Source organism: Equus asinus, chromosome 1, assembly GCF_041296235.1.
Source record: "Equus asinus isolate D_3611 breed Donkey chromosome 1, EquAss-T2T_v2, whole genome shotgun sequence".
Lineage (NCBI taxonomy): Eukaryota > Metazoa > Chordata > Mammalia > Perissodactyla > Equidae > Equus > Equus asinus.
Window position 1 is genome coordinate 138,583,762 of NC_091790.1, and position 27,482 is coordinate 138,611,243.

Sequence of the window (27,482 nt, forward strand, 5' to 3'; positions counted from 1 at the left end):
AGGAAATATGAAGTCTCATAACTACGATTCATGAAACTGATTTTATCTGTTGGGGGATAATGAAAGGAGACTATCACACAGTATGGGAGAACAGAAAAAATTTAATATTGACTGGCACCATGTCCCTCGGTAATCCTGGATCAGGATTATCTTTTCCCCTGGGCCTGGCCTGATGGCCAGCCACCATTTCTTGTGGCCAACTCGCAATCTTTCTGTTCACATTCTTACCGCCTCTCCCCTCTTTATCCCATTCTCAGTGCACACAAATCTCTGTCTCCGTTTTCAGATGAAATCTGAAAAGTCCTTGTTCTTTATCAAGCAGTGCAAATTAAAATTTTTATCTATCTCATTTGCTACCATTCCAGCCTGCTTCTGAAGACCATCTTGCATAAATTACTTGCATAAATTAAAGGATTCTTGAAGGGCTTTCTCTCATTAAAAGTTACTTTATCCCAGAAACAATTTACCTTGCTCCCCTAGAATGAAAATTGCTGCAAATTTTGGGGGGTATAGTTTACAGAAATGAAAGAAAAACTTTCACAGAAACAGACCATGTTTCTGCATGGAAAGACTTTAGATTGTAAGAATGTCCATTCTTCCTAAATTGATGGCTACACCAAAATAAGTTTGAGATGAATCAAATGTTAAACATTTTAAAAATCTATAAGAAACTAAATTATCATGCATCTGGATAGTTATGCAACTTCTGAGAAGAGTTGGACATTCTAACACCAAAAAAAAAAAAGGAAGACTTAGATTACCTGAAGTCAACGTCACTGTATGTAAGAAAAAATCAAAATAAACTGGTTAAAAATTTTTAGCAATTATGATAGCACAGGCTTACATTTTAATTTAATGAAGGGCTCATATAAATGTAAACAATGCAGAATGTCTTCAATGTATAAAAGGACAAACATTTGGGGGCCAGCCTGGGGCCGCAGTGGTTAAGGTTCGCACGTTCCGATTTGGCGGCCAGGGGTTCACCAGTTCGGATCCCGGGCGCAGACATGGCACTGCTTGGCACGCCATGCTGTGGGAGGCATTCCATGTATAAAGTAGAGGATGATGGGCACAGACATTAGCTCAGGGCCAGTCTTCCTCAGCGAAAAGAGGAAGATTGACAGCAGTTAGCTCAGGGCTAATATTCCTCAAAAAAAAGGACAAACATTTGGACAATTAACTAAAGAAGAAATACCACTAGTTAATAATTACAGAGAAAGTGCTCAAACTAGAATAATAAAATGAATTCAGATTAAAAAAAAAGAGAGAGACTATTTTTTACTTCACACTAGCAAAAATTCTTTTAAAAAATGTATGACAACATACCGGTGAATGAAATAGTACTCTTATGTGTCAAAGAGAGAAATATAAATATTTTGGCAATTATTCATAAAGGACCTTAAAATAGTTCAAATGTTTCAGCTTAATGACTCTATTTTGGGGGAATTTATGCCAAGGAAATACTCCTAAAATTTACATACAAATTTCTTAACTGTAGCATTAGTCATAAGATCAAAACTTTGGAAAAAAAATCTTCACAACCAACAGTAAGGATAAACTCACTCTGCGGAGTATTATGTATTTATTTATTTATTTTATTTGCGAAAGATTAGCCCTGAGCTAACATCTGCCACCAATCCTCTCTTTTTTGCTGAGGAAGGCTGGCCCTGAGCTAACACCTGTGCCCATCTTCCTCTACTTTATATGTGGGATGCCTGCCACAGCATGGCTTGACAAGTGGTTCATAAGTCGGCACCTGGGATTCCAACTGGTGAACCCCAGGCCGCCAAAGTGGAATGTGTGAACTTAACCGCTGAGCCACTGGGCCGGCCCTTGTAGTTATTTTTAAATGATATTTAAAATGATTATATAAAAACATGGAAATGCTTATAATAGTAAACAAAAGGTAATGTTGGTCAATAAAAATATTAAAATATGTCTAACCTAATTATTAAGGAAACAAGTATTCAAACAGTGAGATACCACTATGCATCCACTAGATTGGCTAAAATTAAGTAGACTAAAAATACCAAATGTTGCTGAAAATGTGGCACAACAAGAACTCTCATGCATGGCTGATGAGAGTGTAAACTGGTTCAACAGCTGTTTGACACCATCTAATGAAGCTGAAGATATACATACCCAATGACCCAGCAATTCTACTCATATGTATAGAACCCAGAGAAACCCCAGCACGTGGGCACCAGGGGACAACAATGGGCAAAAAGGCTAATGGCAGTGTTTGGAATAGCCTTAAACTGGAAATGTCCATCACCAGTAGGATCATTGAATTGTGGCTTACATGTGCTGTGAGACAGAACACAATAAAATGAATAAATGAGAGCTAAACATCACAACACAGATTATTTTCATCAACATAATGTTGATTGAAAGAAGCAAGTCATAAGAGAATGTGTTTATTATTCCATTTATAAAAAGTTCAAAAATAAATGAAACTATCTTGTTTAGAGATATATACAAAGGTGGTAAAACTATAAAGAAATGCAAGGACGTGATTATCATAATAGTCAGGATAATAGTTACCTCTGGCGGGATGGAGGCGTTGTGGTGGGGAAGGATACACGGGAACATGGAGGGCTTCTCTGGGTCTGGGGAAGTTTGGCTTCTTGACCTGGAATATGATTACATGGGTGAAGGCTTTACGAATTTTTTAAACTACACATGTGTATTTTTACATATTACATAAGGCATGTTATATGCCACGGGTTGAATTGTATCCCCCACCCCCAAAAGAAGATACGTTGAAGTCCTAATCCCCAGTACTGCAGCATGTGACCTTGTTTGGAAAGAGTTGTTGCAGATGTAACTAGTTGAGTAGGAGAAGGATGGACCCCTGTTGCAGTACGACTGGTGTCCTTATAAGAAAACAGTCATGTGAAGACACAGAGACACAGAGAGAACGCCATTAAAGATAGAGGCAGACCTTGGAGAGATACATCGACAAGCCCAGGAACACCAAGGATTGCCGGCCATCACCAGAAGCTTGGCGAGAGGCATGAGACAGTCTGTCGCTTAAAGCCCTCAGAAGGAGCCAACCCTGCTGGCATCTCAATTTTGAACTTCCTGTCTGCAGCACTGTGAATAAATTTCTGGTGTTTGAAGCCACCTAGTTTATGGTTCTTTTTTACGGCAGCTCTAGGAAACCAATACATTGTATTTTCGCATCAAAAATATTTTTAAAAAGTTCCCAAGAACTTATGTTTATACTCTCTAATTTCTTGAATAAATTATAAAAACTAAAATAAAAAAGTAGTTAAATCATCCTACTTTATGTACTCCCTGGAAAAGTTACACTCAGAGTCACAATTCAAATATAAAAATAAGGGTCTTTATTCAGAAAAGGAAACTGCTTGGCATATCTAGTTGTACCAAGAGGTCGAGGATCAATTGTAAATGTTCAAGTACATTAAAAAATAAAGGATGTGGTTTGTTCCAAGTTGGCCTGTAAAATTTTCACCCTGACCCTTTGATTCCCTTCCTTACTGGAAATTCTCCAGTGTATGAAGTGACCCTGCATGTGGCTTCTGGGAAGACATTCTTATTCATTCCATTTCGCATGAGAGCAAAGAAGGGCTGACCTGAAAGGAGACCTGACTGAGAACTTCTTCGGGCAGAATACTGATGAACATGGATGGCTCTGTGAAAGATGATCTCTGGTTATAATTCTCCTTTCCACAAGTTAGGTGTACAGCCCCAGAGTTTCCAGAGCAATGTGCTCTCGGAAACCTCACTAGGGGGTTGATTTTGTATAGAATTGTCAGCATGCGTGTAAGGATATTGCCTTTCTCAAATATGTTCCATATGATCAGAGGACACCATAAAAAAGGGCATAAAGAGGCAATACATGGAGAACAGATTTTTTAAATTAATAAAACGCAATGTGATTTCGCTACTACTTTCAAGTTTTCAAATACCAAAAGAGAGCGAAGTACAGAAAAATTTTCTTCTAGAAAAGTAATGAGGTAGAATAGCACAGTGGTAACAAATTTTGAAGCCAGGCTGTCTGCTTTCAAATCTCTATTCTGTTGCTTCTTAGCTTGGTGTAGTTAATTAGCCTCTCTAAGTACAAATTTCTTCATCTGTAAAATTAGGATAAAAATTGCACTTACTGCAAAGGTGAGTCGATGCTCCTACCAGGTACTGCCAGGATGCTCCCACTTGGAAGCATCCTAGCTACTGCTAGAGTACTCCATGAGGCAACATAAGAAAAGCATTTAGCTCAGAATGTTGCACATGCTAAGTGCTTAATAAATATAAATTGCTGGCATAATAATAATCATAATAAAAGTCTTTCCAGATTTATACTTGAAGTAGATAAAAAATTTCCAGTAGAATTGATTGTAGAGTAAGCTCCCTAGGAGTCATTTAGTTCACCCCATTAAATTAGACAGAGAGGGAAAATTTCAGCTTCTCAAGCTGACCATTCTAGTACTTAACATTCCCTACTAGAAAAATAAAATTCACTTCAGTTTTCTGGTCTGTTAGATAAGTGGGTCGGATTAAAGGACTTCTAAGGAGCTTTCCAAGCACAAAGAATTTGGGTTCCTAAAGGCAGTTGTCAAACTTAAATCAAATATGTTAATCTCTAAATCATCGTCTTTCTTTCAATGACTAGCTTCTACCCCTTTCAACGCAAAATATGGCCTTTAGGCTAGTTTGGTGGTCAAAGTGTTTGGGTTTTTTGTTTTTCCCCAGTTGTCTTCCAAGGAATCCACATTGACTTGGGCGGCTCTGGTAGGGTCATTTTTCAGTCAGAGGCTGGGCAATTTCCATACCACTAAAGTTTGCTTGGACTAAACTTTCAGATTTTCCTGCTTTGAAAGAGACGAAAAACATAATGTTGTGAAACATTCAAAGAAAGTGATAATTTTTAAATCCACTCGTATGAGCTCCAAAGGTTTCGATATAACCTTTATTTTCAATAACATTTACTATTTTATTGATAAAAGCTATTTATCTGTAGAGATCACTTTGTGTTTCCAAATCCACCTAGAGTAAGAACTAAAACTCAACAAACAACGCTTCAGCCCTCGGCGGAAATCCTTTGTTCTTTCCCGGATTCCCAGCACCGCTTCCCCGCGCCTCCGACCCGTACGTTTGCTGGTTGTCCAGGAGATGGCACTGTTGTTTCAAAGGAGTGGCTTCCATGGGACCCAGAAATGGAACTTGGAAAAAACGGATAATGTATGGCAGTTATAGGTTAAAAAGCAAGCAAAAGCAAAGTCTTGTTTAATGAACCCCGAGAATAATGGCAAAATATGTTTAAATAATTGTCGTCCTCAATCTCCCTTTTAGGGGCAAATGTAAACATGAAGACCAACAACCAGGATGAGGAGACGCCTTTGCACACGGCTGCCCACTTCGGCCTCGCGGAGCTGGTGGCCTTCTACGTGGAGCACGGGGCCATAGTGGACAGTGTGAACGCCCACATGGAGACCCCATTGGCTATTGCAACCTACTGGGCCCTCCGCTTTAAAGAGCAGGAGTACAGCAGGGATCACCACCTCGTCTGCCGCATGCTGCTCGACTACAACGCCGAGGTCAACGCCCGGGATGACGACTTTAAATCTCCGCTCCACAAGGCAGCCTGGAACTGTGACCACGTGCTCATGCACATGATGCTGGAAGCTGGTGCCGAAGCCAATCTCATGGATATCAATGGCTGTGCTGCCATCCAGTATGTGCTGAAGGTCACCTCTGTGCGACCTGCCGCCCAGCCTGAGATCTGCTACCAACTGCTATTGAACCATGGGGCTGCCCGAATATACCCTCCCCAGTTCCATAAGGTGAGGCTTGTCCAGGGTTGCCAAGCGGAGACCTGAGTAGTCGGCAGGGTAATGGAGACTCAAAGAGTGGCTTGGTCTGAAATCTCCAAGTAATTCAAGCTTGCTGGAGGCTTGAGTCTTTGGGCTAACTGCCAGTGATCCTCTATCTGACCTTCCATTTACACATATACCCCTAGCTATCCCATCCTAATCCAAGTTTGTTTGAAATCTGGGGCTGAGAGGGAGAAAGGACAACAATAATGGCAGATAGTTTTCCATGTGTTGTGTAAACACCAATGAACTAGTAGTGGCTTCCTGAGGGACTGAATTGAAAAGGATCAGAAGGCCACATTAAGTCTGCAGGAGAGGTGAGTGGTGTCAGACAGGCAGGCACTTGCCACTTCTTAGGCAGAATGTCTTATATAATGATGACTGAGACTACTTTGGAATTAGTTTGTAGATGAAAGGGCTACTCAATTTTCCAGTATGATGAAAGCTAAGTTTATTAAGTACTAATAATTATGTTTATTATATGTAATGTAATTTATTATATGTAATGAATATATATATATTATATGTAATGAATTATATTTATTAAGCACACTGTTATAGGCATTTTACATTTCTTAATTTAATTAACTTAATTCTTATAACAATCCGAAGAGGTAAATATTATTATCCCTATTCTACAGAGAAGGAAACTGAGGCACAGAGTAGTTAAGTAACTTGCCTGATCTCACACAGTGGCCATGCCGGGCTTCAACCATAGAGCATTTGGTGCTAGGGTCCATTCTTGTACTATCACACTGTACAGCCTTTAACAATATTTATTTGATAATCTCTAGTGGGCTGGCAAGGGCCAGATGCTGACAATACTGATATGACTAAGACATGGTGCCCACCCTGAGGTAGCTTAGAATCTAGTGCGAGAGACAAATGCATAAAGAGATCATTTTAATATGCCATGGTAAAGGACAAGGTAGAGGAACAAAGGGACCCGTGGGCACATGGAAGAGACTTTTGCATTAGATTGATGATGATAATTAATTTGGAAACCTAAATGCATTTCACCTTAAAATAAAAAAATCAAATGACACCGTACCTAGGATCCCATTCATTCTAAAAAATTAATTAACAAGAAGCAGAAGAGTTTCAAGTATAAACTAGATAACTAATGTAAGGCCTGGAAAAGCTAGTGTACAGCAGTTTTACTGAATTCGCAGCCAAGCTCTACCCCCTACTTTGGGAAAATGTCAGGGACTTGTCAGAAGTCCTGCAGTGTGAGGGTTAGTTGGAAGAAAAATCTGCTGAAGAATTTAAGAGGAGGGCACACAGTGAGGGCAAATTCCAGATGGACAACCTAGAGAATGTTCTGATGAAGATATGACCAGTTCAGTGATTCCTGTGATCTCAGCAAGGGATTTTCTCTTGGTTGTCAGTGTTTTAATAGAAGATTAAGTCATTTCTTTCCCCTTAAAATTATATGGAATACTCATAATGTCCTGGAACTTTATAAAACTTTTGTAGAGAATTCCAAATGATTATGATGAGGAAAAATAAGAAAATAAATAAAATACTATAATAGTGTCCTTTGTTGAGTTTTAAATAGGCTTTATACAGATTATTTCATTTTATTTTTATAATAACCTCTGACGGAGGCACTGGCATTATCCTCATTCAAGAGGTAATAGCATTAAAATATTTTCCTAAAGTCACACAGAGTTAGTGGTCAAGTTCATTCGTTTGTTTACTTGACAAATGTTTACTGAGCACCTGGTATGTGCTGGGCATGCTTCTAGGAGCTGGAGATAGAGCTGTGAACCAAAAAAAATGCCTTCATGGAAGATACTTTCTAGTGGGAGACAGGATAAAAACAAAAAAACAAGTAACTATACTCTGATATGGTAGGTTCTATGGAGAAAAGTAAAGCAAGGAAAAGAAAATAAGAGAATGCCTTTGTTTTGTGTGTATGTGTGTGTGTATGCGCTACTTTATAAAGGTTGATTCAAGAAAATAAGGATGTGAAGGAGCAAGCCATGTGAATACCTGGGATGGGGAGAGAGCATTCCAGGCATAAAGAAAAGAAGGTGCAAGTATCCTGAGGTAGGAGAGAGTTAAGTATGTTTGAGGAGGAGCAAGGAAGCCAGAGTGGCTTAAGTGGAGTGAGCAAGTGGGAGGAGAAGTCAGAGAGGTATATATGAGGTGGTTTGGAGACCATAAATATGGCCTCATAGCCTGTGGTATGTCCTTGGTTTTTCACTTTGAATGAGAGAGGAAGTCACAGAAGGATTTTGAGTTGGAAAATATACATCTAATTTATATTCTAAGAGGATCTTTTGGCTGCCTTTTGGAGAATAATGCAAGGAGGGGCAAAAGTATTGCAATAATCTACATAAGAGATAAAGGTGGCTTAGACCCACAGTGCAAATGGTGATGGTGATAAGTGGTCAGGTTTGGGGCATGTTCTGAAGAGGGAGTCATTGAGTTTTGCTAATAGATTGTTTGTGGACTGTAAGAAAAAGAGAAGAGTCGAGGATAACTTCAAGCATTTTTGCCCAAAGAAAGGAAAAAATCAAGGGGCCATTTTCTGAGACAAGACTGATGCAGGAGGAGCTGACTTAGAAGGGAAGATCAGAGGTTCCACCATGCTCGAGATGCCTACTAGTCATCCAGGTGGAGATGTCAAGTCGGCAGTTTCATGTATGAATCTGGTGTTCAGGGAAAGATCATGGCCAGAGATACAACTTTGGAAGTCTTCATCATGAATATGGTATATAAAAGCTATGAGGCCAGATGAGATCAACCAGAGCATGAGTGTAGAGAGAGAAGACAAGTGGCCAGGGGACTGGGCCATGGGGACTCCACCTAGAGGTTGGGGAGATATAAAGGAATCAGTAGAAGAAACTGTAGAGAGACCTTGAGATAAGAGGAAAATCAAGATAGAATGTCTTCCTGGAACCCAAGAGAGAACATGAGAAAAGAAGAGGTGGAATCAATTGGGTCAAACATAGGTGACAATTTAAAGAAGATGAGGGCTAAGAAGTTACCATTGGACTAGACAATGTGAATTTTATTGGGGGTCTCAACAAGAGTTATTTTGGTGGAATGGTGGTGAGAAAAGGTTGACTGAAGTGGGTTCAAAGGAAAGGAGAGAAAAAGAAGTGAAGACAGTGAAGGATTTAGAGGCATTTTCTTGAAATGGAGGAGTGGCAGGAAGAGAATGATGGCTGATGTTACAGCATGTTTTTTGCTTATGGAAATGTTCCAGGAAAAGGAGAAAATTTGATGTAGGTGATTACTGGATCGACATTTTGATTTGAAGATAGAGGAGGGAATCTAGTGGACAAATGGAGGTGTTGGTCTCCAACTCATAGACAGTTCATCTATCATAACAGGAAGGAAGGCAGCCCCTGTGTTTAAAGATGCAGGGATGTTGGTAGATATGTTGATAGGAGTTGGTAGAAGTTCTCTTATGATTGCTTCTATTTTCTCAGTGAAGAAGGAGAAGTGGACAGAGAGGAGGTTTGAAGGCTTGGGGGCAAAAGAGAAGGTGTGAGATGTTTGTCTTAGGGAATGAGTGGACTTAGAAAATGTAATAAGATTGCTGGATGGCCCAAGCCCATTAGAGGTTAGTAGTCATATGTTTGATTCAGAGTGAGGTCTGTTTGACTTCAGAGCCTAAACTCTTAGGTTTAGTGGTTTCCATTATTTTCTAATATTACCAGGAAATGTAATTAAACCTAAAGGAACGCAAGACAAGAAAAGACCTGAAGAGGTCATTTTATTTAATTCTCAAGGCTCTAGGCAGAAATAGTGCTCTTGTCCTATTTGCAAATCTCCATGAAGGCAGATTCTACAGCATCCTCATGCTTGGGTATACCTTAGATGTTGGAACACTCCCTCACTCCCACATTTTTTTTCTTTTTGGTAAGTTATCTAAGCTAATTCTCTACTTCTTGTTTCTGACCTGGAAGAGCTTGTCTGCATCCTAATAAATCTTTACGTCTTTGTATCAGTTTGTACCCAGGGCTTCTCTTTTCTCCCAAACCAAATTTTGTATTTCTCCCAAATTTTTAGGTATTAATTGTTTTTGCCTCTGGATCTTGGTCAGGTTTGTCTGAAGATGTCCAGAAGTATGACAATGATTAACCTTATATTTTCTCTATAAATTTTAAGGAAAGACTGCTGCATAAATGGCCTGAAAAAATATTCTGTGAAATATACTATTGAAGCTTCCCGTTTGATCTCGGTTATGAATTCTCGCTTTCCTTGCGAGTTCCTCACTGGTCAATACACTTTTGAATTTTTAAATACATTTTCATGTTAAGGTTGGACTCAAGGAATATTTTCATACCCAAACTGCTATATATACTGCAGCCTCAGAAATAAAGACAAATGGTTAAAGCCTATGAAAAATTCAGCAACTTTTGTTAAAAGTACAGTGATCCACAGCTTGTAGCTATGAATATCTACCGCCTAGGTTGCATCCATTTTCTAGATCATACAGTGGTATCTGGATTTGGCTAAAACAACAAATATTAACAACCTCTAGAGTGAGGATACAATCCAGTATTTTAAATTACATATGAAATTGTTACTGTTTTTAATTTTTCTCTGTTTTGTCACCCATAACTCATTCGTTCTAGACTTAGCCATGCTACTCGTGTCAGGAATAGCGAAGCATGGACTTTGGGGCCGGACAAATTTGGGTCCTGCTCCTTGCCTAAAAGTGTGGTTTTGAATAAATTACTTACTTTTGGAGCCTCAGTTTCCTCCCCTGTGAAATGGATTTACCCTGCCCTTATGCCTTGGCAATAATATGCAGAGGGAGTCTTTCACTAGAAGGAAATAAATCTTACTCATAGCAGATCACACATTTACCCAGAGCCCAAAGGATGGTGCCAAACATTTTGTTACTCTTTCTCTTGAGTCACTTTCAGTCCTTGCAGAGTCTCCCCCTCAGCTCCTCACTCCAAGCCCCTGCCTTAGTCTATAAATATCTCTCCTTTGGTCCACCTACATCTTTTTTCTCCACCCACATCTCACTAGGGTCTGGCCATTCTTGCTAGGGGAACCTCTAGAAGACAATCTCTCTCTCTCTTTTTTTTTTTTAAGATTGGCCCTGAGCTGACATCTGTTGCCAGTCTTCCTCTCTTTTTTCCCCGAAAGCCCCAGTACCTGGTTGTATATCCTAGTTGTAAGTCATTCTGGTTCTTTTATGTGGGACGTGGCCACAGCATGGCTTGGTGAGCGGTGTGTAGATTTGCACCCAGGATCCCAACCAGTGAACCCCAGGCTACCGAAGCAGAGTGCACGAACTTAACCACTAGGCCATGAGGCCAGCCCCTCAATCTCTTTCTAATACAGCTCAGTTCACAAGGCATAACTTTGTGTATATTTATGCTCTAAGGCTACTGTCCTTCCAGAGAAAAGAACGGAGAGGGACAAAGGGCTTGGAGGTGCCAGAGAAACATACCTCACCACTTTATCCATGAGTAATAATAGCCTTCTCATAAAATTGTTTTGAGAATTAAGCAAGATAATATATGAGAAGTGTTTAGCATGGTAACCATTAAACAAATAATTAATATAGCTCTTATTATTATTATTACGTATCTGTTGAGCAGTAGAATCAGTGTTCCTTGGCTTGGCTTAGCCATGGGAACCTTCTCAACCAGGAGAGATAATATGGGAGATTGGCTCGAGACTAAATGTTGAGTTTTACTGTGAAACTCACTGCTGATTGACTGTGGATAAAACAGGTCTCTACCAAGATAGCCAAAGGCCTTTCTCTTTATTCCCTTGTAAGAGCCACACTAGGGGAAATGGGACTTTAAACAGAGTTCTTCTTCCCCAGGAAGAGGTCTTGTGAATGTGAGAACGGTCCCCAGGTGCTTTTCACAAAGGCAGTTCTCCGAGAGGTAATAACAAGGAGGGTTGGGAGCAGAGGCTTGGTAACCATGGGTCTGAGTTCTGCCTTGGCCATTTACTTGCTGTATGATTTTTTAACAAGTCCCTTAATCTCTTAGATCCCAATTTCATCATCTATAAGGTGAAGGTAAAAATGCCAACTTTTCAGAATTGTCTGAGGAGTAAGTGAGTAAGGCATGTAAATCATTGAGCCCAGTAGTGGTGCTCGACAAAATTGTTTCCTTTTGTCTTCCTCATCCCAAAGTGTACTGTTGGTCTGTTGTAGGAGTCTCTCTTACTCACCTTACTTTGGTGGCTCCACTAGCCTGTAAAACAGGCATACAGTGCTGTGTTCCAAGGGACACTTTATCCACAGTTAGCATGTTCTTATGCGTTTCTGCTTTGCTCCTCTGAGTTCCTCTAGTTTGGCCGTATGCTAAAGAGATTTAGGATAGAGTTGGCTATTGGTAGATGGCTGGTATTATAAACATTTTTGTTGCTACCCAATAGACTATGTAAGAGACCTGGCCCCCTTCCAAAGGAAAACTGAAAAAACTATTCAATTTACTATGCACATGCTTCAAAGTGATTCAGAACAGCGGATCTACAGCTGGACTTTCCAAAGAGAAAGTCATCTTTAAGACAAGTAAATGACTGACTCATTTATCCAGAAGATAAAGTGATTTATTCTCCTGTGGATGGGGAATTCAGTTTCCTTATTTACAAGGAACAAGGTCAGAGCCGAAGATGCTGTCCTCCAAATACAAAGCAAATTTGCAGAGGGTGTATTTCACTGAAAGCCGATGTATAAATTACATAAGGGAAAAAAAAGAATGATAGGGTCTGCAATTGCTTTCCAGGGTACAAAAGGACATTTGATTTTTTTTTTCTCAGCATAATTCAGAGGGAAGTGACACCCCAGGGAGTCAAGATTGGGTTTTCTTGTAGGGCAGGAAAGACATTTTTCTAGGGAAGAGAAAGATATGTGAGGGTTTGGGTAAGGTAAGGATGATTTCTGCCGTTGAGCAATGCTGTATATGAAGCCAGCATACAAGCAGTCTCTTTGATCATTAAATACCTTTCTGCACACAAATATATCAATATGAAAGTGCAGAGCTACCTTTCAAATTTCTTTGCTCAAGTGGCTTACAGGTAGCATTTGTATTGGACAGGTGGCAGGGAGATTCATCTTCAGTCTGATTTTTGATCTATGCCTTTAGAGGTTGGAGGATGAGGGGAGTGTCTAAAGGTGTCTCCAGCTGCCAACGCTGTAGAAGGAGCTTTTTTGTCAAATTGTTCTTCCATTACAGGAGATAAGAGACACCAGAGACTCACAGAAGGTGAAGTTCGTTGGGCGTCTTGTTTCCCAGGCTGGCAAAGAGGAAGCAGAGCTTCTCCCTTCTGGCCGTACCACTCCTTTCTCCTCTGATGCTCAAGGTTCCTGGTAGTCGGCATATAGTGGTGACTTAGAGTTTGCTATCTCTTTAGGGTCCTTTTTTTAATTATTATTGCCTTGTGAAATAATTACTGAGGCCTGAAGAAGGTGTGTCCAGCTGTGTTTGTTCTGGGAGAAGCCCGACGTGCCAGTGAAGAGAGCTGGAAAGCTATCAGGATAAAAGGAGGCTTTCGTGCTGCCAGAACCGTCTTCTGTCAGCAGAAAACTTGGTAGTCAGTGTCAGTGATACCTAATTACAGCAGTGGGAGCTTTGGACTTTGTGCATCTAAAGACCACAGGTTAAGAGCTACTTGGGTTTTTTTCACCCTAGTGGAAGGTAAGAAGTGATCTCCCTATAATATATGGGAGTATGCCAGGTGCAAATTGAAGCACCAAATGTGTGAAGTTAGGCTCCTAAACTATGAATGAATTACATTTCTGTATCTGTGGCTTAGTTTGAACTGTTTCTGAATAGGGGCTGAGAATAAGCTTGCCAGATAAAATACAGGATGCTGAGTTAAAACTGGATCTCAGATAAACTATAAGTAATTTTTAGTATGAGTGTGTCTCATGCAATATTGCAGACATACTTATACTAACAATTATTTTTTGTCTCTCTGAAATTCAAATTTGCCTGGCAGCCTGTATTATTATCATTATTATTTGCAAATCTGGAGACCCTAGTTGAGAAGTGGGTAATGTGTTGTTAAGAGGAGAGTAACTTTTAGCCCCATCTCTTCAGTGTTCTTGGTGTTGGCAAGAAGGGGGAGGTAAGGGATACCCAGGGACAAATTACCTGTGTTGGGTATGTGGGCGTTGTGTCTTTAAATATACCGGTGTGGCTTCCGTGAAGAGCGAGTGTGGCCTGGGAATTAATGCAGAGCACAGAGGTCAGTTTTCTGAGTGGGCACCTAAACCATGTGCAAAGCCTCATTATAAGCTTTCTGACTTCTTAATGCTTTTTTGTTTTCATAATTAATTCCAGTATAAGTATATTCTTGATTCAGGCCTTGGATGAATTTCAGCCATTATGTCTGTACTGGTAGCCCTTAAATTTAAGTCTTTATTTTGCATTACTCAACTGATTACAAATATACTTCTCACCAGGGCTCATCTTTCCAGAAAGGATGTATCTGTAGGTTTTTAGAGAAGGAAAGTGTGGAGTACCATGTGTATGGAGGTCTGAATGAGCGCTATTTTCGTAGTTAGCAACACCTTTGCACTCAAAAGGTAATTCTTTTGTAATTTCAACAAAATCCAGCCTAAAATACTTATGATAAAGAGCATCTCTTATATTAAAATCTGTGCAATGGAATTTGTGTCCTTAAACCATTCATTTCACTAGTCATTACTGAAGGATTAAAATAAGATCATTAGAATATATTTACAAGAGCACTAAACTCAGATAAAGAAGATTCAGGACCATCTTTCCTCTTACTGTGTGTCTCTGGGTTTCAATTTCCTCACCCTCAGATTAGGGGAATTGGATAGCTTCTAGGAGACATTGCAACTCTAACCTTCTCGGTTGTAACTAGTGTTATAACACTATAACTCGTGTTCAACGCAACCAGTCAGCCTCAGGTTTTGTCTGTCTCTTTTACATAGAGCTACATATCTGCCATCTTCATCCCAGTTACAGAGGGAAGGGCAGCCCCATCTGCCTCAGTTTTCCAATTGTCCTGAAAATTACCTGCCCACCCTGTCAGCCATGTACCAGATAGAAGTCCTTCTAGTTACACTTTCTGTAGACTCAGAAGTGCTAATTCTTCAGAGGTCCCGTAGCAATGGATTTCTGGCTCCAGCCCACCTGCTTACCCCCTTATGGATTGATGGTATAGAATTACTCTTTATTTGTTTACACCTGACTGAAAAGGTCATGGTCAGCAGCTCGACTTTGTGCTCTGTGCCCAGAATATGTATGTGAATGGACCCTGTCATTAAACGCATATTTACGTTGTGCTCATTTGGACCCTACCACGCGGCAGGATGTTTCTGATGCCTTCACTGGTTTGGAGCGTCAATGTATACATGTAGTCTGCCGTGGCTTATGACTGTGCTAATTAAATAGGGGGATAATTGAAAGCATTTGTATGCTGGAATTGGCTCCCAGGAGCTCACAAGAGCTGATTGTTAAATTATCGGGAATTTTATGAGCTGATTGTTAAACACAACCACTGTTAAAAATTAAATCATATAAACCAACAACAAATAAAGCATACTAAAAACAAAGATAATAAATATTCAAAACACATTACCTCCCCTAATTATTTTACTCTACATAGCTATGCTCTTGAAAGTATTTGCATCTATTATATCTGTATGGTGGAAACACTGTATAATGATGTTGTTGCACGTCTCTTCCCAACCACACATTCAGTGACCTCACATTGGTAGCTTCAAGCAGGCCATGATAGGAGTATTTACACCACAGAAATTAGCAAGTGCTACCAATCAGACCTTGATTTATTGCTTTGTTGATGTCTAGACTTAAGAAATTAACAGAGAGAGTGTTACTAATGCAGATTAAACTTAAAAGTATGTAGTGTGTGGTGTCTATAGCTCTTACATTGCGAATAACGCAAAAAATTGAGGAAACGTGCTTCCAATATTCAAAAACTATTATATGTTTCAACAAAAAAATCACTGATTCATTGATGAATGAGTGAAGTTCCAACATACATCTTCATTGTTTCGCATTTATGAAACAATTACTCTTTAATGTAATACAATTATCAACCAACCTTTACATAGGAACCACATGTACTCTTCAATCGCAGACACAGGTTGGCTAGGAATACAACTCAACATCCATACAAAATTGATACGAAAAGCAATGCAAGCATTCTGTGAGAACCAACTGGCTATATAAAATAGGAAATAAAGTGTACTGGTTGTTTTATTATTTGTAAATTGTGGGCTACAAAATTTATGCTAAACTTATATATGTATGAGTATACATACAGTTTTTTCCAGAATGGCTGTTTTTGAACAGTTTCCAGCACACTGTTGACTCCAACCTCTGGTCAGCAGAGCTGCCTCTGGGTGGCCCGTTCGCTGGGCTGACACAGTCCTCAGCTGAGGCCACGCCTCCTGATTTGATATTGTGCTCCAGAGAATTCTTTTTTTTAAAATTTTTTTTATTGCAGCAACATTGGGTTATAACATTGTATAGCTTTCAGATGTACATCGTAATATATTTCAAATTCTGTGTAGATTACATCATGTTCACCACCCCTCATACGTGAACCTGATCACTCCTTTTGCCCTCCTCCCCCTTACCCTATGGTAACCATCAATCCATTCTCTGTTGCTATGTGTTTGTTTGTGGTTGTTTTTATCTTCTACTTATGAGTGAGATCATATGGTATTTGACTTTCTCCCTCTGACTAATTTCACTCAGCATAATACCCTCAAGATCCATCCATGTTGTCACAAATGGCCGGATTTCATCATTTCTTATGGCTGGGTAGTATTCCATTGTGTATATATACCACATCTTCTTTATCCATTCGTCCCCTGATGGGCAACTAGGTTGCTTCCAAGTCTTGGCTATTGTGAATAATGCTGCAATGAACATAGGGGTGCAAGTATCTTTATGCCTTTGCATTTTCAAGTTCTTTGGATAAATAGCCAGCAGTGGGATAGCTGGATCATATGGTAGATCTATTCTTAATTTTCTGAGAATATACCATACTGCTTTCCATAGTGACTGCACCAGTTTGCACTCCCACCAGCAGTGAACGAGGGTTCCCTTCTCTCCACATCAGAGAATTCTTAAAAACCATTTTTTTTTCCCACAGTCCCTATTCTGATGACCTTGCTGCATCTCACCATATTTTGTTATTTCTGATTCCCATTGGGTCTGGGCCATTGGATCTGGGTTTTGATGTGTTTTAGAAGAGAGTTGCCAGTTCCTTTGTCTCATGTTTTTGTAAGGAAAATTCTGCTAAAATAAAACCTCCAGCAACCTCTTTCCCCAACCTTTCCTTAATCCACTTGAAAGATTGATGAGTTGGGGGGAAGAACTGAGTTTTCTTGCTTGACTTTGGGCCTAGAGGATACCTGAAGTCTTGGTTCCTCTGTGTGGTAAGCTTCCAGGAACAAGCTCTATCTACTGGAGAGAGTCCTGCAGTTTTGGGGTGCAAATTTAATTTTGGGGGTAGAGTGTTAGGAAGCTCTATGTGGCCCTATAACTAAACATATTATATTTAATCAGTTTTCTCCAATTGATTGTCATGTTCATTTTATTTTTTAATGGTTTCTAAACTTAAGAGAGAAAGTTATTTATGGGGCCCCTAAAACCCTTTGTGCTATGACACCACTGGTCTTAAAGATGAGTACAGGTCAGTCTTACTTACAGTGGGCATCCATCACCTATCTATTTCCCACAATTTGGCCCTTACCTGTTTCAGTCCACCCAACTTCTGGTACCTTGACCTTATAATCAAATTTGGTGGTATTTAATCTGTCTTCATCTCTCTGATCTTCACGGCCCTGTTGATCACCCAGCTTTGAATGCTCTCCTCATTTGGTGTCTTTCATTCCGATTGGTCTGGTTGGAGTCACACAGACCTGAGTTTGAATCCTAGCTCTCTCATTTACTGGTTAAATAACCTTGAGTTTAAATTTTCTCAGCCTTCGATTTTAAATCTATAAAATGGGGATAATCATAGGACTAACCTCATAGAATTGTTTGAAGATTGAGCGAGCTAAATATGCAAAGATTTAACATAGTGTCTAGCACATAAGTTGTCCTTAAAAAATGACAAGTACTATTTTTTTCCTTCTTCCTCTGTCCTGCCTATTAGAATTCCTGAAGCTCCAGACCACGGTCCTCTACCTTTTCCACTTAGACCCTCTTGGAGTACATTGAGTATCATAACTTTAGCCGGCACATTCTTTGATGGTGCACAAATCTTTGTCTCCGTCTTGGCCTTCTCCTTAGAGCATCTATCATGCACGTTTTTGACTGACATTAGGACATTGCATATGAAATATTCTCTTGCTCAGTATCTAACTGTCCCCGAATTGGTACGCCCCTCCAATTTGCTCATTCCCATCAGTGGTACCCCATTTGGCTTTAAAGTTGCATTCTTTACTTCCCATAGATATGGAAGTCGTTAAGCCCCACTTCTTCCTTCTCAGCTTCTGTTACCCTGCATTCTCATGACTGACAGTGAAGCCGTTTGGTGCACTCCCGTTCAGCCTCCTCACTGCTCACTGCCCTTAATATCCTTGTTTTCTCCTTTGTGCTTTGCCTCATGTTCCTTAAGGGACACTTGGTGATCTTTAAGTTAGTCTCATTATTTACTGACTTATATTGCTCTCTAACTCTTTGAAATGTCTATGTCTTTTCTCTTCACCTGGGTTGTAAACTCCTTGAAGACAAAAAACTGGATCATAAACTTCTCAGAATCACTGTCACAGTGCTAAACACAGTGCTCGATGAAAGCTTCTTAATGGAATGCATTGATTGAATATAACCCTTTCTTGTTAAGAATGGGTAATAGCCTCCTATTGCCTAAGTCCATCCCAAGCTCTTTGGACTGGCATTCCAGGTGTGCTGTCAGCTGGCTCCATCTTACCTGCTCTTAACTTTAGCCCTTTTCTGACATGGGCCCTTCGTTTGTGTGACCTTGGTGTGTACACACACACACACATGTACTTAACTGGGTATTAAAATGATAATCTTTCTGTCTCAGTTTTGCCTGAGGCCCCAAGACTAGGTACTTACCACCCTACATTGAAAAATGCAAAGCTAGACCACCTATGAAGGACTTGTAAAGGGGTGGGGAAAACCAGTTTCATGACCTTTTGCTCAACTGTTAACAATAAGTTGAGGTTGAAAAGGACCAGGAAATTAGGAAGAAAATTTCTTAGGAGAAAGTTAAGTGCAGAGGCGTGCCTCCCTTCTAGTGGTGGGGATGGGGGCTTTTTCCTCATCTCATGTCCAGTGAGAGGGGCTTTAAGAGGACTTCACAGAGAGCTTGATATATGTTCTCTGAAGTTTCAAGGGAAAACTGGAACTGATGCATGACTCATCACAAGAAAATTTAAAGGAGAAAGTTTGTAGCTGGAGGTGCTTGTCTGGTGGCAAAGGAAAGAAAGGCGACTAAACTGGGGGTCAAGAGTACTTTTGCTGACAATGGGACAGAGGTGCAGGTTCCCCGTGGACAGTTGTGGGTCACATTGGAGAGTCAGCTGGATCAGTTTGACATAAACATAGGCCACACCCAAAGGACTTCCAGAGATAGGGCCATCTTGGCAGAAAGAAGCTGGAGGTGTTCTGGTGGATACCTCTGTTGGGGAGGGACAAGGGCTGTAAGGGACCAATCTGAAGAGAGACATTGCCCTTGTCTAAAGAGTTGTTATTCCAAATTGGGCAGCTTGCTGTAGAACCCACAAAACTCCCCACATGGGGAAGAGATCAGCACAGAGGGCACCAATGTGAGGTCATGCTGGTGCCAGTCCGCCAAGACCTTTGCTTCCCCTTTCCTCTCCTTCTCCCTCCTCCAAACCCTGAGCAGTCCAGGCGCAAGTGGGAGGAGGAGAGGAGGAAAAGGCAAGGTGGGGAAATAGAAAAGCCCACTGAGATGTTTTTTCTCACACCAACCAATTCTCCCATTCTCTGACACCAGCTCGGTGTCCAACAATTCATTTAAATTCTGATGCTAACTACCTGGTGTTAGAGTCGGACTTCACAAGTTAAGGTCTCAGTCCCACAAGACCCCACTTGAGATGCCAGCCATGAATGGGGTACCCAAGCTAGTCACATTTATAGCAGGCTGACTAAAAATTTGGGGATTTCCACAACTCCCTCCTTGGGTTTGATAACTTGCTAAACAACTCACAGAACTCAGGAAAGTGCTTTACTTACTAGTACTTGTTTGTTATAAAAGATGCAACCGAGGAACAGACAATTGGAAGAGATGCATAGGGCAAGGTCTGGGGATAGTGCACAGAGCTTCCCTCTCCTCTCCAGGTGTGTCACCCTCCCAGGACTTTGACGTATTCACCAGCCTGGAAGGTCCCCAAACCTCATCTACTAAGGGTTTTTTGGAGGTTTCATTACCTAGGTGTGATTAATGGAATCGTTGGCCATTGGTGATTGAACTTAATCTGCAGCCTCTGTCCCCTTCCCTGGAGGTGGGAGAAGAAGGGTGTAAAAGTTCCAACCCTCTAAACAAGGCCAGGTCTTTCCAGGAACCAGCCCACATCTTGAAGCTATCTAGAGTCCCCACGGAGAGTCACCTCTTTAGCGTAATTGAAATAGTTAATAGGAGAGTATTATGAATAACAAAATATGCTCCTATCACTCAAGAAACTCCAAGGTTTAAGGGGCTCTGTGCCAGGAACCAGGGACAAAGACCAAATATGTACTTCCTATTATGTCATACCCATAATACCTCCTTTTCCACTAGAGCTTGAAGCAGTCTTGGGCTACGAGAGAGGAGAAACTTTTAATTTAAATAAAATTTGGAATTTCAATTATTCAACTAAAATGAACATTTTTATTACCAAGATGACATTGTTCTTGTGTTTAGAATGGTTGGAGGACTTCTTATTATTAAACATGAGAAACTGGTGAGGGTCCTACCTGAGTATTCACACCAATAATGGAAAAGGATTCCAGGGAGCGGGTTTGTATAGGAAGGAGAAAGGGAAATAATAAACCTGATTTTTTCTTGTTGTGCCCCTTCAAGTACCTCCCTTTCAACATAACTGTTACATTTGCTGATCCTGCACTTGTAGATAGGGACATAAGTGCATGCATCTAGGCATGGGTGCGCACACACACACATTTTTACTATCTAGCATCTAAAGTTGAACTCATCTCCTCCAAGAAATCTTTCCTGGTTAGCCCAGACTCCCACAGCTCTTCCTCTTGGAATTTCTATAATTCCTATTTTTTTAAACCATATAATCTAACACTTAAATATATGGACCAACCATGTGTCTCCGTTGGTCTTCATGTATGTGTCTTTGCCTCTCATTCTTATGTAAACCTCTCACCAGAAACCAGTGTGTTTTGCTTTTTGGGTATGTCTCATATATCCCTCTGTTGTCACTTAATAAACACTGCATGATTCATTGATCAGGTAGGTCCAAATTTCATGGTTACGTCAAAGGTTGGTTAAACATCCAATTTGGTCTAAAATCGAAAGTTAAATCTTTCTGTCTCCTGAGGGAAAGGCTGACCACCTTGACTCCGCTTTTCAGTTTTTTTGGTTGGCCAAAGAACGGTCGAACAGAGTGTGCTAACGAAATAACTACATTTCTTTTATTTGTTGATGAGTGTTAAAATTCCAACGAGTGTGTGGTATGTGACATCAGTTGTCTTCAGGCGTTATACTGGGTGGACATCTTTGGTTAACCTTCAGGTTACTCAATTGTTTACTTACCTCACAGTCACCAGTAGACTGAAATTCTTGAATTAGTAATATTCAGCTTTTTGATAAGAAATTTTTCCATCGAGCCGAAAGAGTTTCGCAGGCAGCTGGGAGTGTATTCTGAGACCAACCTATCTCAAAATTGCTTCAATTAAGGGCAGGGCATGCATTTCCGGAGGCTCCCACCTTTTTGTTAGCAACTCTTTTTTGCTTGCAGAGAAAGAAATTAGTCTGATTTTATTAATCCTCCCATCCACCATAGGGGCTGGCAGTGTGTTTGAATACTCAAAGGCATGAGACTTCTCAAAAGCATTTCAGGGCTCCAAGGAGCCTTACATATCCATGAATTCTTTTTTTTTTTTTTTGAGGAAGATTAGCCCTGAGCTAACTACTGCCAATCCTCCTCTTTTTGCTGAGGAAGACTGGCCCTGAGCTAACATCCATGCCCATCTTCCTCTACTTTATATGTGGGATACCTACCACAGCATGGATTTTGCCAAGCGGTGCCATGTCCGCACCTGGGATCCGAACTGGCGAACCCTGGGCTGCCGAGAAGCAGAACGTGTGAACTTAACCACTGCGCAACTGGGCCGGCCCTCCATGAATTCTTTTTCTTTTTTTTTTAGATTGGCACCTGAGCTAACAACTGTTGCCAATCTTTTTTTTTTCTTTTTTTTCTGCTTTATCTTCCCAAACCCCCCGTACATGGTTGTATATCTTAGTTGCAGGTCCTTCTAGTTCTGGGATGTGGGATGCCGCCTCAACGTGGCCTGACGAGCAGTGCCATGTCCACACCCAGGATCCGAACCCTGGGCTGCTGCAGCGGAGAGCGCGAACTTAACCACTCGGCCACGGAGCCGGCCCCTCCAAGAATTCTTGATGTCTCTGTGAACGGAAGGAATGAATCATATATGTGCCTTGAACAAATGGAACTTTCTCCTCCCTCTGCAGGTGATACAGGCTTGCCATTCTTATCCCAGAGCAATCGAAGTTGTAGTCAATGCCTATGAACACATCAGGTGGAACGTAAAGTGGAAAAGAGCTATCCCTGATGATGACTTGGAGGTAAAGAGTCAATTCACTTCCCGTGGTTTTCACCATAAAGTACTTCCAGACTGCAATGGAAGTGCAGAAAATTATAATTCAAAAAATTGGTTTTGAGAATGCTTGTAAGACCTACTCAAATGCAATGAGACAAAAGGTTATAAAATGCGGGTGTGGAGTAAATAGATCATCAAGTATGTAGCATTGCAAGTGTCTTGGGATCTCCATTTAAGGGCAAGTTGAACAAGTATATAAAAGCGGCAGTTTTACTTTCTTCTCATCAATTTAGATGAATTAATAATAATAATAATATTTGGGATTGCTCATACAGCATTTTTACCAGAAGATTAAAGCGTTCCATGTAGATTATTTCATTTACTTTTAAATATCTTCAAACCATTAGTAGCAGGAAACAAAGTCCTGAATACCATCTAATGGGCCAACAGAGAGCCATTGGCAAAGCTGAGTCCTCGCTCCATACATGGACTCTGCTGCCTTTGTAAACCAGTCCTGCCATGGAGCCTCCTGTTCTTGGGTTTGGCAGTCACAGGCTGTCTCCAGTGCACGGACAGGTATCAGGTACATTGGGCTTAGGGGCTGATGGCTTAGATGCAATCTTATTCTGCCACTTATTAGCTATCTTAACTTTCGAAAGTTACTTAACCTGCCTTAGCTTACTGATTGATTAACTATCTGAATGTATGAGTCACGCTAGGCACATAAAGGGTATACAATAATATTTAGACTAATTTGAAATTGCTATTTTGGTTTACACAGGTCCAGGCAGTTCATATAAGTTTATGTCATTTCGTGGGTTCCGAATTGTAGTGTAGAGTATTTTATCCCCTCCTCTCTCTTCCCTCCTCACATATCACTCCCCTAGCTCCGTATCTCAATTTTAAATTTAATTTTGTCTTCCTATCCGAGACCCTGGAAAGCTGCCTTGTGCATCAAGTCGAGCTTACATGCATCATTGTTGATTTCTATTGATGTAAACCGTGGGGCTTTTCTGACTTTAACCTGTCTTGCCTTCCTTTGCAGAGACACTGGGATTTTTACCACTCTCTCTTCACCGTGTGCAGTAACTCTCCAAGGACTCTCATGCATTTATCGAGATGCGCCATTCGAAAAACATTACACAGCAGATGTCACAGAGTAATTCCTTTGCTTTCCCTCCCATTGTCATTGAAAAAGTACTTGCTTTTAGAGCCGGAGGGAATCATTTATTAAGCTTTATGAGACAGAAGTTTCCAGTCCTAGATATTTAAGTGGACTCACTGGGTAGACACAGTTTTCATAAATAAAATGGTACTTGGGTTGATTATAACACTTCAGGGATTTTAAAACACTTTACAAACACGATGTCATTAATCCTAGAGTATCATGGTGAGGAGAAACAAACAAGAAGTAAAGTTAAGATATTCTTAGAGACAAGAATGTGTCCAGAAAGTACTGAAATAACAATAATAACTGATATGTATAGTGCTCTTGCTAAGTGCCTGATATATTTTTGTAAAAATTTTCATATATTATCTCATTTGAAAGGGGACCCAGATTTTCTTACAACCAATCTCATTCGCTCCCTTATCAGTAACAAGTTTACATTACCGTTCAGTTGGCAAAATAGCAGCCTTTGTGATCGGCCTCTTAATCTTGGTGTCTTCCCCAGTTCCCACTTCGCAGAAATTACTGTTGCTAGTTTTGCAAACTCCTATTCCCACACCAAGCTCTTCAACTTATATTTATTGAAGAAAGCACATGTGCATAATCAAAACAAGGAGATCTTTGAGTCAAATTAGAAATGCAAACAAAGACCAGTCCACTTAACAATCGAAAACGGACATTTCAACACTCTCTCCTTGAGCCAGAGACTGGAGATGCAACCATGAGTCTGAAGCAACTCCTGCCCTCCAGGGTCTCACCATTTTGCAGAGGATCCGGACACACAAGCAGGGACCTGCCGTGTCAGATGTCAGGGGCAAGAGTACAGGTGCAGACTCGTTCTTAGTGCTTGCCTTTCAAAGTCACGTTTCTGACACGAGGTCTGGTTGTCTTTTAAGCCTGAAGACGAAGAGTGAAGGGATTGTGTGACGTAGAGTGATCTCCTGCTGCTGCGAGCGTAAATGTGTTCACTTGAAATCTCTCCGCACATCTAAGTGTTGTTTTATCTTAGTATGATGTCCCGTTTAGTGCTTTCCCAGACTCCTTGGGAAGAGTATTGCACACTCAGTGGCTCCTATATATGTGACAAGAACGTTTAAAAAAATGCGTGCAAAGAAGTGTGCAAAGGGAAAGAGTTAAGTTGATGACTTTGGTCTTTTTGTGTAACAGACAGACATTTCAGAGCATTTTAGCCAGAAGACAAGGAGCACTTTGCTAGCAATGGCTGGCTCCAGAAAAAGAAAGACTTTTTGAAAATGGTGAAAGTTTGAGAAACTTGGAAAGATAAGTGTGTTAATCAGGCTTGTTAGTAGTTTGCAGAAAGAGAAATGTAGATGCTTAACCTCTGGACCTCCCGGTTTATGAGGCCCACTTTGCTTCACTTTTTTGTTCTTGCTAATCACTGTTAGATAAGCTCATTGCCTCTTAGCATTGCTTCTAGCAGTTAGAGCAGCAGTAATTAAGCACAAACAAATCTATTTGCCAGTTGTGAGCAGGTTTCTTTTATCTGTGTAGTTCTCCATCTTACTTAACTTTAGATGCTTGAGTTTTGAGTAGAGATGATGTCAAATATTCCACAAGCCTGCCACCTAGACTACGCTAAACTGGGATTCTCATAGTCCCAATGCTGTGTAGGAAAAATCATAGGTGGATACCATAATCTTTCTGAAGTATCAGTTTTACTCAAATATTTTGGGAGAAATATTTTGCACTAAAACAAGACCTATATTATGGAATAGAATATTGGTGTTTGTATGAACTATTCATATAAAACATGATCCTTCAAAAAATAGTTTGCTTGTAAGAAGTTGCTAAAGCACATCCTAGAATACTGGGTAGAGGTGTATGTTGCCCTCCACCTTCAGGAATATTGTGGCAGAAAAGTTTGTGTTGCACTGACTTAGGCAATAAAACTGATACTGGAGACAAAGTGAGAGGGAAATATTTTGCATGGGGAAATATTGTTTCTCAGTCTGTTTATGCTTAAACATTTTGTGTTAACCTAGGACGCAACTACTTGTGTTGAATTGTTTATTCGTGGAGTTAAAGTTATCTAACCCCATCTCTGAATTTTTATTTAGAGAACTTAAATAAAGCTCTTCTATTTTATTTCATCTTTGTGAGTTGTTTATTTACCGGTAAGACTTTTTCCTAATTGACTTTTCAGCAGTTAGACTGAAGAACTCTACACATTTCATTCCTGTCTTCAACATTTAAAGAAAGGGAGAATAAGGAAATGTGCCTGTAAATAATATTTTCAAAAGAAAGTAAAGGGAAAACACAAATAAAATGCAGGGTATTGCTATAGGAACAAGAGTGTTTTCATAATAATAAAGAAATTGTACTGAATCCTTCTCTTCCGCCTACCGCCATCTCTGTCCTCCTGGGTTTTTCATTTCCTTTCATTTTTACCATTCACACAACCCTGGGCAAGAGCAACAGAGGAAATTACGTCCTCGTGATACCTTTGTTACTTTCTGTAAATAGACATTTAATGGCCTGGAAAAATAAATCTCCTCTTTTGTAAGTTACATGTGAGGAAGGATCTTTGATTTGAAGGAAAGACCACCTTAAAGTTTTCTCTCCTTCTCAGGATCTAGACGCTTGTGTTCTGTTTTTTAATCACCTAGTGTTAGTCCTTCCATCCTGAACCCAGTGGCATCTAATAAAAAACACAGCAGTCAAAGCTGATTGTAGGCATAGGAAAAATTACAAAACATTTGCAGTGGGTTATTAATGTTGGAAAAAACAGCTGAGCCTTATATTTTTGTGACTCATCTGATTGTGAAGAATTCATGAAGTTTTAAACTGGCACACTTTCAAAACTTTTTAAAAAGAATCCAATTATTCATTGTTTTTCTTTGAAACATAGACACCATAGCTGGTAGCTGGAAGGAATTCATTCTCGCTTTCTTTAGGAGTATAAACAGATGCACTGCAGTTAGACATTAAAAGTTTTGGCTCTAGTGCCTGTATATCTGGGTTTATATCTTGATTCCCAACCTTACTTGACCCAGTAGCCAGGGAAAATGGCACACGTGTTCCATGCCTCAGTTTCCTTAGTTGTGAAATGGGAGTAATCATAGGACCTACCTCATAGGACTGTTATATGGTTGCTTAGAAGTATAGGGGAGGAGCAAGTTTTCCTTGACCCTCTAGGCAACCTCTTAGAGTCCCTGGCTGCATCTGAAAATCAAACTGACAAAGACAGATTACAGGAGAAAAACATGCAAATTTATTTAATATAAATGACATGATTTATTTAATATAAACCCATGACACAGAGGCCTTCATAAGGAAATGAAGACCTGAAGAAACAGTTAGACTTGAGTATTTCTATGGTAGGTTTGATGAAGAGTGAGTAGTCAAGAAGAAATTTGATAGGTCTTTAAGGGGAAACAGGTAAGGGTAGTAAACTGGGGAAACTTAGCGAGGCCTGTTAGGATTCTTCTCTGGTGTCCCTGTGTCTTCAGAGAGAAAGATGCTCCTTTCCTCCAAGTATAGGGAGGGCACCTCCCACAGGAGGGTTTTATGACCTGTTTCAGGGGAGAAGGTGGAGGGTGGATCAGAGTGACCTTCCTGGATCTGCCATTTTCTCGAACTCCTTCAGCTTAAAATAGTCAATATACCAAGGCGCCATATTTTGGGGTAGCATGTCCTGAACTCTATCAGAGGGTTAAATTGTTAATACATGAAAACACATAAAACAGAGCATAACATTTAGTAAGCATTTTATTGTTATTATTGTCCTTGTTA

At 40.3% G+C, this 27,482-nt stretch overlaps 1 protein-coding gene across 1 annotated transcript in view; it reads left to right on the plus strand.

The window, feature by feature from the left end:
* ASB4 (ankyrin repeat and SOCS box containing 4) overlaps positions 1 to 25,839 on the plus strand; it is a 66,689-nt gene extending 40,850 nt beyond the window's left edge. Inside the window, exons 3-5 of the mRNA XM_014853328.3 lie at positions 5,317 to 5,807; positions 22,473 to 22,586; positions 23,607 to 25,839. Of these exons, the coding sequence (XP_014708814.1) occupies positions 5,317 to 5,807; positions 22,473 to 22,586; positions 23,607 to 23,795 (794 nt within the window). The 3' untranslated portion in view covers positions 23,796 to 25,839. The remainder of the gene's footprint in view (positions 1 to 5,316; positions 5,808 to 22,472; positions 22,587 to 23,606) is intronic.
* The last annotated feature ends 1,643 nt before the right edge of the window (positions 25,840 to 27,482 follow it).